Genomic DNA, 15,092 nt, shown 5'->3' on the forward strand with positions numbered 1-15,092 from the left:
GCCCGTCGTGGGTTCAAGCCTAGAATGGACCGTCCTCTAGTAGCAAGGATCGACTACCCGGCTGTGTGGTAATGAATTATGTCTCGAAAGCCTATATATATATATATATAGACCGGCATGTCCGCGTAGGACGTTACGCCAAATTAGAAGAAGAATACTATAAGGCAGTTTTTTCGGGCTCTTAATCTCAAGGATTGTTGTTACGCCTGGTAACAATCCGTTTATTTTGGTAGCTTTGTAGACTTTCTTGCAACTGGCTCTCGCATATAGGGTTTTCGCCGCACAGTCCAAAAAATAGTCTTTCTTCTTTCGCTTGACTTTTGCTACTGTCCCTTTTGCGATGGCGGCATTTTACTCGATCAGCTGATCTCCTTGACCTTGTTTGCCCTAAAGTTGACTGTAGATGAACTTTCTCCTAATTGGCCCTAATGTTGGAGATCTAGCTGTCTCGTATTTTCGTCCTTGTCTATATGTTATAGCGCCATCTGAGGGGTTTATTGTGACTTATTCGAGCTATTATCAAGATAGCTCGATATTTGTCAACAATCGCCTGACAGATTTCGCACGAGGTCGATATCGTGCCAACAAGGATAATGATTTTTTTTTATTGGATCTTTTGGTACTTGTGTTAGGTCAGTTTTAATGTCGAACGCGCACATGAATCGTCATGGCCAATGGCAGATGTAGTATGATTCCGATTCGGGAACTTTAACCAATGGCAAAAACATCAATTTTATAGTAAAATAAAACGTTTGTAAGACGACATGATCTAGTTAGATCTTAACAACAACGAAAAAGGATCATCAATCACACAGGCAGATTCATTCATTTATTCAATCTTTTTTTTACGTGATTTTATAATGAGGCTATACTGAGCAACGATCGATGATGGTCGATAGTTTGCGATGAACTTGATGAAGAAAAATAATCTTCAGTCATATGTATAACATAATTTTTGATTTGTGATATAATGACGGTTGAAAAAATGGTTTATGTTTTTTTTTCTAAAATTACTCTATTCAAACCAGGAACAAACCAGTCCTTTTGAGATCATAATTGTTAAACTTAATGAAGTATTTTATAGTTAATTTTGTTTATTTCCATGTCATGTTCTTCTAACAACCTGATGACGACTTTTGTTTACAGCAGATCTTATGTAAAATCTTACCATTTCTTACAAATATGCTAACGCATACATTGAATATACAACCGATCGACTCGCTCCAGTTATTACTGTATGGGTAACTTGAGATTTGACAAACGATCGATGAATACATTCTACATTTTTGATTATAGCAGTATGGGTATAACACGTCTCTTTGATACAATTTCAACATTAACAGTGTATAAACACAGGATGAATATCTAGTAGGACCCTGGAAACAAAAATTTGAAATGAAATGAATATACAATTATCTAAAATGAACCAGAAAGACTCTGAAATGAACACAAATTAATTTGAACAGTCCCTCAGAGGACAAATTTTGCCCAAAAATGAACCAACAATTAGTTCATCCGTGAACTATTGCACATAATGAGCTATCGGTCGTGATCGATCGTTCGTTTGAAACTATACCAATACTTATTTTTTAAAGTTTTTATTTGTTGTCCATTATTTAACCCGGGACTCGGTTTTGAATCCACGCGTTCAAGTAAATTGATTCAATTAAAATATCAGCTCTTTTGATTCTACAATTGTATGAACTAGTAATGCATGACTTTTTTGTTGCTTGCCTGCTTTGCTCTTACAGAAGGACAACAAAACCACGCTGGGCGAGGCGGAGATCCAGAATGCGGTCGAAGCGGCCGCCGTCATCTTCAAGAAGGTGGTACTGCAGCGCCGGGAAGAGAACAAGTGCAAACCATCCAATGCCAACCGTAAGTGTGTTGTAATGATGATATTGAATAATGTATTTGAAATCCGCTTGTGTGTGTGTGTGGTGTGGAGTGTATGTAACAGTAGAAGCGTCGCTAATGAGTGCCTAATAACGGGTGTGGGAAGCTGTTTAGTAGGTGGCGTGCCTTTGGAAGCAAGAACGCACGTGTCGTAGGTGTGTTGGGAAGTACGGTTGCGTACTAGAATTAACCTTTGCTTCTAATTCCAAACCGCTCAACTAACATTCGCTGCGCTGCAGGGCTCGGGTTTGTTTGCGTTTCGCTCTCTCCCTCTCTGTGTGTCTCTCTGTGTAGAACAATGCGTGTATAATGTGCTAATATTTCTACTCTCTGGTGTGTTCTGGTGCCTAACAGTTGAAGGTGACGAGCTTTAGAGTACGGTGGTAGACCTAGGTATAGCGTTGTGCGTATGTTTTTTTGCGTGTCTCTTTTGTTCTGACGAAAAAACGTTTCTCTTCTGTTCTATAAATCATCTCGTTGTCATCCCGTTTGGGGGACGATTCCCGGTTTCCACGTGTTTTGCACTGGCGCAATCACGACCCCTCACTTACAGACGAGTGCCATAGCAGTGCGGATGGATTGACCGACGAGTCCGGCACGCTCGGGGGCTACTCGTCGTCGGAAACGGAAGCTGCTGGGCGGATGCAATCAATCGGTGGCCAGCAGAGCGTTCGAGCCGGAGCAGCCGCGATGCTACCGCCCGACTACGAAGAGTACCGGCTGGTGTTCTTCAGCTCCGACTCGTCCAGCAAGGAGGAAGAGTACGACAGCAGCTCGACCTCGTCCTCGACCGCGATGCGGCATGCCAGGCGTCACCGTTACTCGGCGGCGGCCTCCGCTCCCTCGCTGGACGAGTGCGACTGGGACTATTTCGAGCCCGACATGATGCCCGGTGCGGACGAAGCGAAGAGTGCCTTCTTCTACGAGATGCTTGCAATGGCAACGGGCCTGGGGAAATGTGAAGGATTATCCCACGGGCAGTGCGCGAACGCGGCGACCGGTAGCACGGCCAAAGCGAGCGGCGCCCGAAAGCCCGACACTCAGCCACCAACGTCCGCGCCGTCGTCGCAGCCGTTCTGTCACTGTGAGTGCTGCAACCGTCGACAGATGCAGTACGTACCGATACCGGTGCCGGTGCCCGTCCCAGTGCCGATTGCAGCCTTCCAGAGCTGGCTGTACGAGCAGCAGCAGCAGCTGCTGCTAATGCACGGCGCTGGTGGGGCTACGGCAGACACGCTGGCCGGTGGCGCATCGGCAGAGTTCGCGATACGCACGGATTTAATGCAGCAGTTGTGGCAAAAGTTTGCCGAAAGTGAGGCGGCGAGCGTGCGCAGTAGTAGTGTTGCTCCGGAACCGGAACCGTCGACCGTAGGCAGAAAGCAGCAGCAGCAGCAGCTGCCCAACTATCCGAAATGTGCGTGCCGTGTTGGTGGTGGTAGTGCGCGTCGCGAACTGCTCGAAGCAACCTGTGCCACATCCGAAAGCCATGACAGCAGCGATAATGAGCGAAATGCGGCTACGAAAGTGCGCACGTGCAAGCATCTTACTGCGCGACACAGCAAGAGTGGTAGCGGTAGTGGTGGTGGTGGTGGTGCGGAATCGGAACGTGTATTCGGAACTGGTCGGAGCCCTGTGTCGACTGTCGGTGCAGTCAGTGCATCAAACGCGTCCACTGCTGGCAGTGTTAGTGTTGGTGTTGGTGGTAGAGTGCATGTGCAGAAAGCAGCCCCATCGTCGCCTACTGGTGCGGTTGGTAGTGTAAGTGATAGCGCCCGCCGCTGTTCTTCGTTGCGTTCATCTGATCGCGATTCGTTGTCGTCGTCATCGGTGGTTGACGAAGCTGATGCTGCTGCTGCTGCCGCTGCACTACAACTGCTACATCGGGGCGGTGTTGTTGTACCACCAGTGCGCGCAGGTGAGTTCCCGGTTACGGCCGCCGTTCCGGTTACGGCGAGCGCAGCGAACGATATCATCGCCATTCAAGCGCAAGATAATAGCGGTGGCCGCTCGCGTCGGCCCGAAACACGCGAGATTGCGCCGGACAGTAATGTACGTGCCAGTGGTGCGGCAACATCATCATCGGCACCGTCATCAGCTGGGGGCACCACCACCATCGCCGCAGCCGGTGCTGCAGGATTAGATACGATGGAGCAGCAGCTTGCCATTGTGTCGCCCGACGGGTTGCCCGATATCGCGTTACAGCAGCGCGAACCGCCGACCGCCCCACAACAAAGCGTAGAAGCTTCAGCGGCGCAGCAGTTTGGGGCAGCGCGCGATATGGCGAACGGCGACGACAATCGAGTTGCGAGTGATAATCGACCGGGTGCGGGAATCGATAAGCGAACGGTAAACGATGGCGACGATACGCCGCCCGCGGCTAACGAAACAGTAGTGAAAGCAAGGGAAGCGGCGATGGCGACGACTTCCCGCGGGGCGGAGGAAGCAAGCGAACGCAAGGAGGTGAAACAGTGCGACCGTAGTGAGTGGTTGGGGAAGGGTTCTAAAAATAGCACGATGGTGATGGTAGGGGAGGGCCAGCCGGATGGGCACTTGCAGTACGAGCTGCTGTACCATCTGGCCCAGACGGGCGGCCGATCCTCACCGTCATCGTCGAGTGCATCGTCGAGTGAAGCGGAAAACACCACCACCGCCGCCCTGGAGCAGCAGCAGGACGGAGAGGAAGGCGGTGGCGGCATCCGTAAAGTCCGGGTGGGAAAGTACTCGTTCCATTTGGCCGACGGGAGCAACAGCAACAGTCCGTACGCCACTTCGGCCTCGTCCGCCGCCTCGTCGCTGAGGGAAAGGGGCAGCAGCTCCTCCGCGTCGTCGGACAGCGAGGACGGCGGCGAGCGACGGGAAGATGATGACGATGATGATGATGATGATGACGGTTGTTGCTTTGACGGTGATGACGACGAGGAGGAGGAAAGAAGGTTACCACGCGGTGCTGGTGGTAGCAGTAGCCGTGGGAAGCGGTTCAGCGCAGTAATGGTGATTAATCCGGGACGGGGGAGCAGCGGCAGCAGCGGCAGCAGTGACGACGATGATGGCGAAGGGCCAACCGATACCGACAGCGACAACAACAACGACAATCAATCGATAAAGGCGGAAGCGAACCGTCGCCGTTACGGTGAGGTTGCAGGCTTTCCCCCCGCGGGGGGCTACGACGACGACGGCAGTGGTGGTAGTGGAGGGATAGTGGTGCTAAAGCGAGTGAAAAACATATCCCCCGATCGGGCGGAGGAGCAGACGGACGATAAATTGGTTCGCCAAAGTGCGGAGGTGTCAATCGAAGAGCAGAACGAATCGATCGTAGGCAGCGGACGTCGGTCCGCCCCACCAACGACCGAAGCGGCCAACGCAGCGAAGGCGCTGGTAGATCACGGGCAACAGCAGCAGGGCAGCAGCAATGTGGAACAACGGCAGTGCGACGACGAGGTGGAAGGAGGAAGCCGCATAAGCGGCAATACTGACAGCAGCAGCAGCCCACCAGCAAACATCGAACGTAGCGCGAATGCTGGTGAAACGTACGCACACAACGAACCGCCGCAGCAGCAGCAGCAGCAAAAGTTAGAAGAGAAAGGTGCACCCGACACGCTTGCGCTCGATGCAGATTGTTGCCAGCAGAAACACCCTCCCGAGCAGCAGCAGCAGCAGGGCGATAGCATAAAAGTGGAAGAGAAACCACAACACCACGCACACCATCAAACGGGCGAGTCGTCGTCGTGCACGGACGGTAATAGCATTAGCAGCGTTACAGGTGTGTATCGCGTGCGCACACCAACACCAGCGCAGGGGTGCGCGAATGCTTGCGTCAGTGACGCGACGACGGAGCGTGAATGTGTTGGTGGTGGCGCCACGACCAGCAGTACGGGTTGCTCGGTTGCTGCCCTGGGCGACATAAGATCACCCCTTACTACACCCCAAAGCAGCAGCAACGGTAACAGCAGCAACAAGTTCACGAGTCTTGTTATGATCACGGCAGCTGGTCCATCGTCTCGCGTTGCCAGTGATCATCGAGAAAGTGTAAACGACGGCAGCGAAACGAACGAAGAAACGGCCGAGATACAGGTAAACGTAGCAAGTTCCTCCACCCCCACAACGGTGCTGGTGCTACCCGAAAGCGGGCCAGCAGAGCGGGCCAGTGAGGAAGAAGTGGTTCACGTTCTTTCGCCGTCCGTCGCCGTTGTACCCGATGAGGTCACGCAGCAGCAGCAGTTGCTGCTGAAGCACACGACGGCGAGTGTAACAGAAACGACCTGCCCCAGTCTGCCAGAATGTCTGCCAGCGCAGCGTCCGGCGGGTAGTAGTGGTAGCGGTACCATGCAGCAGCACCACCACGTACACACCACAGCAGCAGTGCAGCAGCCATCGTCGTCTTCTGCTGCTGGTGCGGATGCTGCTGAGCACGATCGAAAGAGTTCAACGGAGGGGTATGAACAAAACCCTGCGACGACATTGATCGCTGCTGCTGGAGCGCCGCTGGAGCTGGACCACCGCCCCGTCATGGACGAGGGCGCCCGTAGTGACGACAGTGTTGATCGTGGCAGTGACTGTGATGAATCGTACCCGCGTCAATGTGTGCCCGTCCAGCGGGAAGGTGAAAATGACGACGCGGCGGCGGATGGTGTTGGTAGTGATGGTGGTGAGAACTTTGTGAGCTTTGACTCGATGGAGGAAGCAGCGGCGGCTCAGTTGTACAGTAGTGAGATGGAACGTTACGAGGCCGACGATGATGACGGTGATGACATGCAAAACGGTAACGTGACGCAGGGTGAAAACGTTACCGTAACGACCGGCTCGGCCACACTGTCGGCGGTGATCTGCCTGGAGGATGGGCTGGCCGACGATGACTCGTGGGTGGAGGAGATTAGCCAGGACGAGGAGGAGTTCGCCACGACCACGGCGACCGATTCCGATCTGGACGATTCGAGCGAGGAGATGTCGTTCGCGAACGATCGCGAGGAGGAGCTTCGCGGCTACAACCGGACGGCGATCGATTTTACGCTCCACACGATCGTGGAGGAAAGCTGCGAGGATAGCGAGATGGAGGGTCGTGGATCGGCAGGGACGCATGGTCGCAAGCGGGGCCGGGGCCGTGCACGGGGAGCTGGCGGTGGTGAGCATGGCTTTGACGCTGGCGGCCGCGGCGGAGACGATGAGGACGACGATGACGACGATGGTGACAATCGGCGCGATCCGGCCAATCGGTTGTCGGCTTCCGAGTTGGAGAAGTACTTTTTCTACGGACTCAGCGGGGACGTTGGTGGTGGTGGTGGTGGCAGCTCGAGCAAGCACGGCGGAGCTGTGGATGGCGCCGATGGGGCGGGAGGAACCGGGTACGGCATGATGCTGCACGACGAGCAGAGCGAAATGTCGGAAGAAAGCAGCTCGCTGTGCAGCGACGGGCACGATTCGCTGGGCAGTGGGACGGCGTCGGGAAGTGCGTCGGCGGCGCGGCTGTCGGGAGCATCGTTCGAAAGCCACGATCCGGAGGACGACGAGCAGGGAGACCATTCCGCCGACTCGGTGGCCGATTTGGCGTCGTCCCGGCTGGAGAAGTACTTCCTGACCGGCTTCCTCGGGTACAACAGTACCAGCGATCGGGGGAATGGCGGCGGCGCTAGTGGTGGTGGCGTTGGCAATGGAGGCGGTGGCAACGGATCGGACGGAAGCGGTGGTAGCGTGGGTAGTGATAGCGAGGGCCATGCTAGTCCGGAGCAGCGTCGCAAGCGGCTGGTAAGGGCGAGGGGAGCGACACGGTCCCACAGCTCGCTGGACAATCTGCTGCTGGCAGGGAAGGAGTCGGAGCAGCAGCAGCACGGTCATGAGTCGATCGGATCGAACGTTAGCCAGTCCGGTGGTGGTTCATCGTACGATGCGACTGGTATGATCGCCGGGAGTGGCGGTGGTGGTGGCCCCAGCTCAGGGAATGCCGTCATTGGTGGAAGCGGCGATTTGGACAACTCCTCCGAAACAGATACCTGCGACGAATCGGCGTCTGCGCTGTATGCGCACCAAGAACGGACGGAATCGGCCTCACTGCACGACACGATAGGCAAGCGGAAGAAAAAGTTCATGGCCAAGAAGATGGACGCAGCGCTGGCGCGGGCTGAGCAACAGCAACAGCAGCAGCACCATGCGCTCGTTGGGGACGCTGGCCCGGGAGCGATTGGATCCGAGTCGGAGGATAGTCGAAAAACGCCGCTACCGTCGATTCCGCTCGATGCGGGTGGCAGTCTGGTGGCGCCTGGCAGTCCATCGCTTCTACCAGTCGCAGGGATCGAAAACTCGAGAAAGCAAACCAGCCGGGACAGTGGCTTCATTGGCAGCAACGACGATTTGCTAAAGGAGGACCAAGCGGGCTCGGCTTCGAAAGCAATCGCCACGGCGACGGTGGAACCCATCCTGGAGGAAGGCAAAGCGGACATCAAAGAAGGCGGAAGCGAGATGCTTTCAGCGGAGGCGCAACGTGCGCCCGAAAGTAGCGTCACCGCGCGGCCACCGATCTCGCCCGGCTCGGCCGGCGGTCTGCCAAAGGGAGGCCTGGTGAACTTGGTGCGCAAGGACAGCTTTAACAACTGGAGCTCGGACGAGGAGACGAACCTGATGATGTCGAAAATGCGCCAATTTTTCAAATCCCTCGTGGCCGCCTCGGCCAACACGCGCAAGCTGCCCAACTCGACCGGCTCGACGCCGGGCGTGAGCGGGTCGAACACACCGCAGCAGGGTGGCAGCACGCCTGTCGCTCGGCCGCGCGCCGCCAGCATGCGTACGAAACCGCCCCAGCTGGTGTACTTCGAGAGCGAGCTGACGCGGCTGATGAAAACGGTGCCGGGCATACGGGACGAGCAGGTGCGCGAGATCGTCGAGTACCTGAGCAGCGAGGACACGTGGTCCGACTCGTACGACTCGTCCGACTACACCAGCTCCGACCTGGAGGGGACGGCAGCGGCGGCCGCCGTCGTCGGTGGCAATCCGTTCGGGCTGCAGGAGGAAATTTCGGCCAGCTGTCGGCAGATCATTAGCAAGTTTGACGGGAGCAGCGCCCGCAAGGACGAGGAGGGTGACATCGGCGACGGTGGCCTAGTGACGGTGGCGCAGAAGGAAGAATCGCCGCTGATAGCGCACCATCGCCATCATCACCTTCAGCAGCAGCAGCAGCAGCATCAGCCACCGTACCATCAAACGCCACTCAGCAAAGAGACTGCCTTCGTGTATCAGCGTTTGGTGGCGTCCCTTTCCAAGGTCGTTGTGAGCGAGCCTCCAGCAAGGGTGGACACAAGCGACGAACCCATCGATACGGGTGCGAACGGATCGCCAGCTACGGGCACGGCTGGTGCAGCGAACAGTTCCTCCTCGTCGCCACCGCTGATAGCGAAGGTGATGCACCATATCGGGAGCCGATTGGTGGCGCTAATGCACGAAGTCAGCAGTGGTGAATCGCACGCCAGCGTCTCACCGAAACAGCATCGTATCAGCAGTCACCGCAAGTCGGGTCAAACAATGCTACCGGGCGGTGGAATTGGTGCGGCCGGCGCTAGTGCGTCAGCGACCGGTGCAATGGGACACCACCATCATCATCTGCATCACCATCACCATCATCACCATCAGCACATTTCGGCTACCACGACGGAGGACGATGAGGATAGCAGTACGTCGGAGAGCAACGAGCGTCAGCATCATTACCATCATCACAGGGCACGAGGGGCGGCCGTGGGAGCGATAGCACCCGGTCCGACCACTCTCACCGGTGGGCCGGAGGAAGAGGATGAGATGGGAGCAGGCGAAGGTGGTGCTGCTGGTATGTCGTCGTCGTCGTCGGCCTCGTACGCAATGATGCTGCCGAGGAGCAAGAGCCACGACCTGCTGCTGAGCGACCAGCGAACGCAGGGACAGTATCAGTATCCGTACTCCGGCACCGGTAGTGATATGGTGGGCGAGGAACGAGGAGAAGCGAGCGATTACGAGCGGTTCTCGTGGCGCGGAAGCTTTGAGTCGGCGCTGCTCGCGAACGGCGACTCGCGCACGAAGCTGTCCATGCTGGACAACTCGTCCTCCTCGAAATCGATACTGGTAGCGAAGCGCCGATCGGCCGGCGATCTGCTGTTTAACAATCAAAACCTTAGCCAGGAGCAGCTGGACCGCGTACGGAGCTGCGGCAGCATAGGCGGCGATCGGGAAGAGCTGTGGGAGGCGAAACAGCAGCAATCGCACCATTATAATCAACAATATCTTCAAGTGCAACAGCAGCAGCAACCTCATCAGCAACATCACCATCAACACTACCCGCCCAGCTCGTCCACGTCGGGCAGTCGGCGCCGATTGTCCAGTGTGGCGGCCGACGAGGAGGATACGGACTCGGACGAAGGCGTCATGAAGGGAGGCAGCAGCAACAGGCTGGTCTTGGCTTCTCGATCTACGCTACCGCGTAGCTTGCAGAACACGACGATGACCAGCGGCACCACCAACTCGCTGCCCCGACTGCCGACCTCGAATCTGCAGACCATCATGCAGTCGGTAGCGTCCTCGTCCGCCGGCTCGTCCGCCCCGGGCACGCCGGGATCATCGTTGGTGGTCAGTGGTGCCTCCTCCAAACCGCTATCCGCTACCACCGGTAGTAGTAGTGGTGGTGGTGTGGGCATGGGACAAAAGTCGCAAAGTGTGTACCATTTCCTGCAGAACAATGTGAAAAGTGCGCGCTACCGGGCACCGGGCTTTAATCGGCCACCGTCCGCGCCCAAGCGGGCCATGTCCGCGCCGGGCCTGCAGCCACCGTATCCAAGGCGCGAGCGGCGTAATCGCATGCAGCAACTGTCCAATGGTAAGTTTCACAGGAGTTTTTGTAGGCTCGGTTCAGAACGTCATGATTGCTAAACGACAAGCGTAACTAAATTCTTTTGGACTATAGATAATCGGTCGCTACACAGCGTACGTGCTGTTTTGGCTAGTTCACCAAATAGCTGTTTTGTTGTTCATTTTGGTTGTTCAAGTCTGGTAGTGATTAGACCACTTTTTTCACAGAATGCCATGCAGTCCAACTAAAAAAAACAGTATAGCAGCTCATGCATCAAAAGACATTGAAATTATCAATCCTGTCGCTGTTTACTCGGTTTAATGGAGGACGGGGTGGATTAATTCGGCCCTTAAGGTCTAATTGGCGATCGAAAGCAAGTAAACGTAAATTTTTTAAGTAATTTTTTTTTATACCAAAATGTGGTTTTCATTTTATACATCAAATGAAAGAGTATTCAATGCTTCAACGATTTGAAACGTTTTCTACAGTAAATTATTTAAGATTATTAATAAGTTTAACATTTTTTTCTTCTCATTTTACACTGAAGTATCAAATTTCACCGTAAACGAATTATGAAATTGTCATTGGAGCGCATCAAAAAGTAAATTATAACGCCTTGTTGTATGTAACTTTGTGTATATCTAATTCTCTACTTATTTATTTTCCTTCAATTTTATGCAATATTCTTTCTTTTGGTTTAGAATGGTATATATATATATATATATATATATATATATATATATATATATATATATATATATATATATATATATATATATATATATATATATATATATATATATATATATATATATATATTTCCAATTGATTTCAATTTTGTTTGTGAGATGTATTTCACCCAGTATTTCATATGTTCACAAGTACACGATCGTTGAGTTTCAGTCGATCTTCATCCATAAAGAGGGGGTTTTAATAAGATTTTTGAAAAGACAGTTACGTATGGTTCTTTCTAGATTTAAACTCAGGATGAGCCTAGATTGGTTGTTGAGAAGCCGTGCATTTGAAGGTTAGACCATAGGGCCGACAATTTCTTCGTGTGTATTATCTGCTTCTTAAACTAGAACCTAAAAGCAGAAGGTATCAAATAATATCGATAATGCGTCTCGTAGTGCCCAATAATAGAGTTTAGTCTATTAATTCCTTGCATATTATGTTAACCATTCATCTATAATTTAACTCCCCATTCGATTGTTCGGACTTGTTTTGCAACGTGTGTGTGTGTTTGTGTGTAAGTTTATCACGATCGTTAGAAGTTCTGAGAGGGCACATTAGATCTGGGCCAATTGAGAGTAATTGTTGACCCGTGGTGTCAATTATATTTGTGCTCCACTGTGATATTCCTCCTCCAGCGAGGAGGAAGATATTTGTCTCGGGTAAGGGCGTAACACATATGTATTTGCTCACCGAGAAGAGTGCGATTTGTGTATAGGTGTGTCGCAACCGGGGGAAGCGTTAATTCGCATTGGATGGTCATGTTCGATATGCTATCGCGTCACCCGTACATATGTGCCCGTAGTCGTCATTGTCGTCAATCAGTGGTGGAGAACGAACAAGGTTGTATCGCTCGCGGCGGGAGACGGGTAGAACCGAATCTGGTATATGCAGCGACTATTGAATCTCGTCAATTGGTAAATGTAAGTGATCGACACAGCAGACAAACGTGTGAAGCTACCTGCACAGCGTATAGTCCCCGTCCTGCGATTGATCTGTTTCGATTCGCATCAGGCTCGAGTGAAAATGTGATCGTGTGTGTGCGCGTGATAAAGAGCGTCGATAAGGACGATAATGGGCAAAGTGAAATGGTGGAAGAAGAAAAAGCGCACCGTCCACAGCTATTCACACTTTAAATCACAGGAAAAAGAAAGTGTTAGTGTTGTGAACATTTCAAATGCAGAGGAAACCAAGGGAACTGTCTCCCAGCACAGCAATACGCGCAAGGAACCGAATAGGGGAAATGCTTCCGCCCATAGAGGAGGATCGACTGGCAGGGAAAGAAAACGTACCCGAAAAAGGTGGAAATTGAAGCTGTTTGGCTGTTGTGCGAGTAGAAAAGGGTCAGCGAAAGGAGGTGGTGGAAGCGCTGAAGCGCGGACGACTGATCGAACATGTGGCTGCAGTGCCCTGTTACGCTGGAGTGGTTTGTTATGCTGCTGTTCGTGGTGTCGTTGCTGGCGGTGCTGTAGTAACTCCACCGAATCGTGCTGGCAGCGCAAGGGCGGCCACGATGACGAAGATGTCGATGCCGCGTTTGAGGCGTACAAACTGCAGCTAGGCGGCACCACGGTGGCCCTAGCCGGCTCGGCCAATGCGGCTGGTCCCGATTACGATGCGCTGTCACCGTCGCAGAAGAGCACCATACGCAAGCTGAATAAAAACGCTAGCTGGGGCTGGAACGATAGCTTTCGGTCAGTGTCGGATCGGTTTCTCGAATCGCTCGAGCTGGACGACGTTAGCAGCGGGGACAATAGTTTGCGCAAGAAGTTTAGCGTCTGCTGCCGGAAACGGTTGGCCTCTCCGTTTCGGGAGAGCAAAGCGATCCTCGGTGAGATCGAATTAGGTTAGCCTCGAAAGCGCCTGTATGAGCTTGGAGCGAAGAGAGACGGTCGGGGAAGGGCTCTCTTTATCACAACCACCACCACCGGCGTAACTGTGGTTGGGATGTTACCTCGTTTGGCTTTTGCATGTGATTTTTTTCTACTCGTGCACAAGCATGTTCAACCTTGATCTTACGTATGTAAAAGAAAGGTATCGCACACACACACACAAGTGAGATTTCAAATTGCAATTGCGTTTAACTGGATAAAAATTCTAAAAAACGTTTTCCGTAATAATCCAATTAATCAATCCTTTTCGCTTTTTCAGAGGAAAGCCATAGCCCGGAGCTGACGGGATCGACAGGCGCTCTTGGCACCGAGGACGATCCGCACGGCAGCGGAGGTTCGCGCTCGGCAGCGGGCGACGGCTACGACCGGCAGGGCGACGGTACGGCCTCGAATGGCATGCAGCACAAGGGCGGAAGCATCGTGTCGTCGCCGGTCGGATCGGCCGGCGGGGCCAGCGACAATTGGCCGTCCCAGTCGGACGAAGACATTGACCGGCTGGTGGCACTGCATCAGAATCGCGCCAGCCTTAGCTCGCTCGGTGTACGATCGGACTCGATGGCGAGCGTGTACTCCGGCGCCGGGGAGGGCCGCTATGGTACTGTTACGGTTCGCGGACAGATCGAATTCGGTATGCAGTACAACTACAAGCAGGGCGCGCTCGAGATCCACGTGAAGCAGTGCAAGGATTTGGCGGCGGTCGATACAAAGCGAAACCGCAGCGATCCCTACGTAAAGGTAGGGGCAGAGAGCGTTTGGACTGATTTGATCCCGGTCACCATGAGTAGTTATGTAAAATGAGCTAAAATTTCAATTTATTTTGTAGGTTTACCTTTTGCCGGACAAATCGAAGAGCGGTAAGCGTAAGACGAAGGTAAAGAAACACACGCTGAATCCGGTGTTCGACGAAGTGCTGCGGTTTCACATGAGCCTGAACAGTCTGCAAACGCGCACGATATGGATCACGGTGTGGCATTCCGACATGTTTGGCAGGAACGACTTTCTCGGCGAGGTGATGATGGGTCTGCAGGACAAGGTGTTTGACAATCCGCAGCCTCAGTGGTATCAGCTTCAGGAGCGGGTAAGGGGGTGTAGCTTTACGCTTGGTGGTCGGCGCAAACAGAAACGGAACATTGCCCTAACTTTTGCTTCATTTTAGAGCGAACCATTCGAAGATCTGTCAGCGTACAAGGGCGACATTATCGTTGGCTTAAAGTATGTCTCAGCTGATGCCGACGGGGGCGGCATCATGGGTGCCGGAAGCGGCGTTATCGGTGGCAGCGGTGGCTCGACCAGCAGTGGCTTCGGGACGCTGAACCTGCGCAAGTTTAGCACACGCTCGCTCACGTCCAACTCATCGTCGACCCTTTCCGGCCATAGCAAGGGTGCACTGCACGTGCTGGTAAAGGAAGCAAAACACTTGCAACCAATCAAGTCGAACGGTACCTGTGACGCGTTCTGCAAGAGGTATGTGAGGGTTTGAACGCGGGGAATTCCTTTTAAAAAGAATTTAGCCAATTTGACCCTTGTTTCCTTTACAATAACAGCTATTTACTACCGGATAAGAATCGAAGCTCGAAACAAAAAACGCCCGTTATCAAACGAACGAACTCTCCGGTGTGGAATTACACCTTCGTGTACGAAGACGTTTCGCTGGCAGAACTGTCTGAGCGCGCGCTGGAGCTTACAATATGGGATCACGATCGGCTGGCAAGTAACGAATTTTTAGGCGGCGTTCGCTTTTCGCTCGGAAACGGTAAGTCTTTCGGTAGAAGTGT

The 15,092-nt window shown here is 53.1% G+C and overlaps 1 protein-coding gene across 4 annotated transcripts in view; it reads left to right on the forward strand.

Moving 5' to 3' along the window:
• The window catches only part of LOC120908423, a 38,113-nt gene that overhangs the window by 18,208 nt on the left and 4,813 nt on the right, over positions 1-15,092 (forward strand). For all 4 annotated transcript variants that reach the window (XM_040319391.1, XM_040319393.1, XM_040319392.1 and 1 more), the window contains 6 exons: positions 1,752-1,878; positions 2,450-10,720; positions 13,577-14,052; positions 14,141-14,395; positions 14,474-14,781; positions 14,862-15,070. In XM_040319391.1, coding sequence (XP_040175325.1) covers positions 1,752-1,878; positions 2,450-10,720; positions 13,577-14,052; positions 14,141-14,395; positions 14,474-14,781; positions 14,862-15,070 — 9,646 coding nt within the window. The remainder of the gene's footprint in view (positions 1-1,751; positions 1,879-2,449; positions 10,721-13,576; positions 14,053-14,140; positions 14,396-14,473; positions 14,782-14,861; positions 15,071-15,092) is intronic.

This window comes from Anopheles arabiensis, chromosome 2, assembly GCF_016920715.1.
Source record: "Anopheles arabiensis isolate DONGOLA chromosome 2, AaraD3, whole genome shotgun sequence".
Taxonomy (NCBI): Eukaryota; Metazoa; Arthropoda; class Insecta; order Diptera; family Culicidae; genus Anopheles; species Anopheles arabiensis.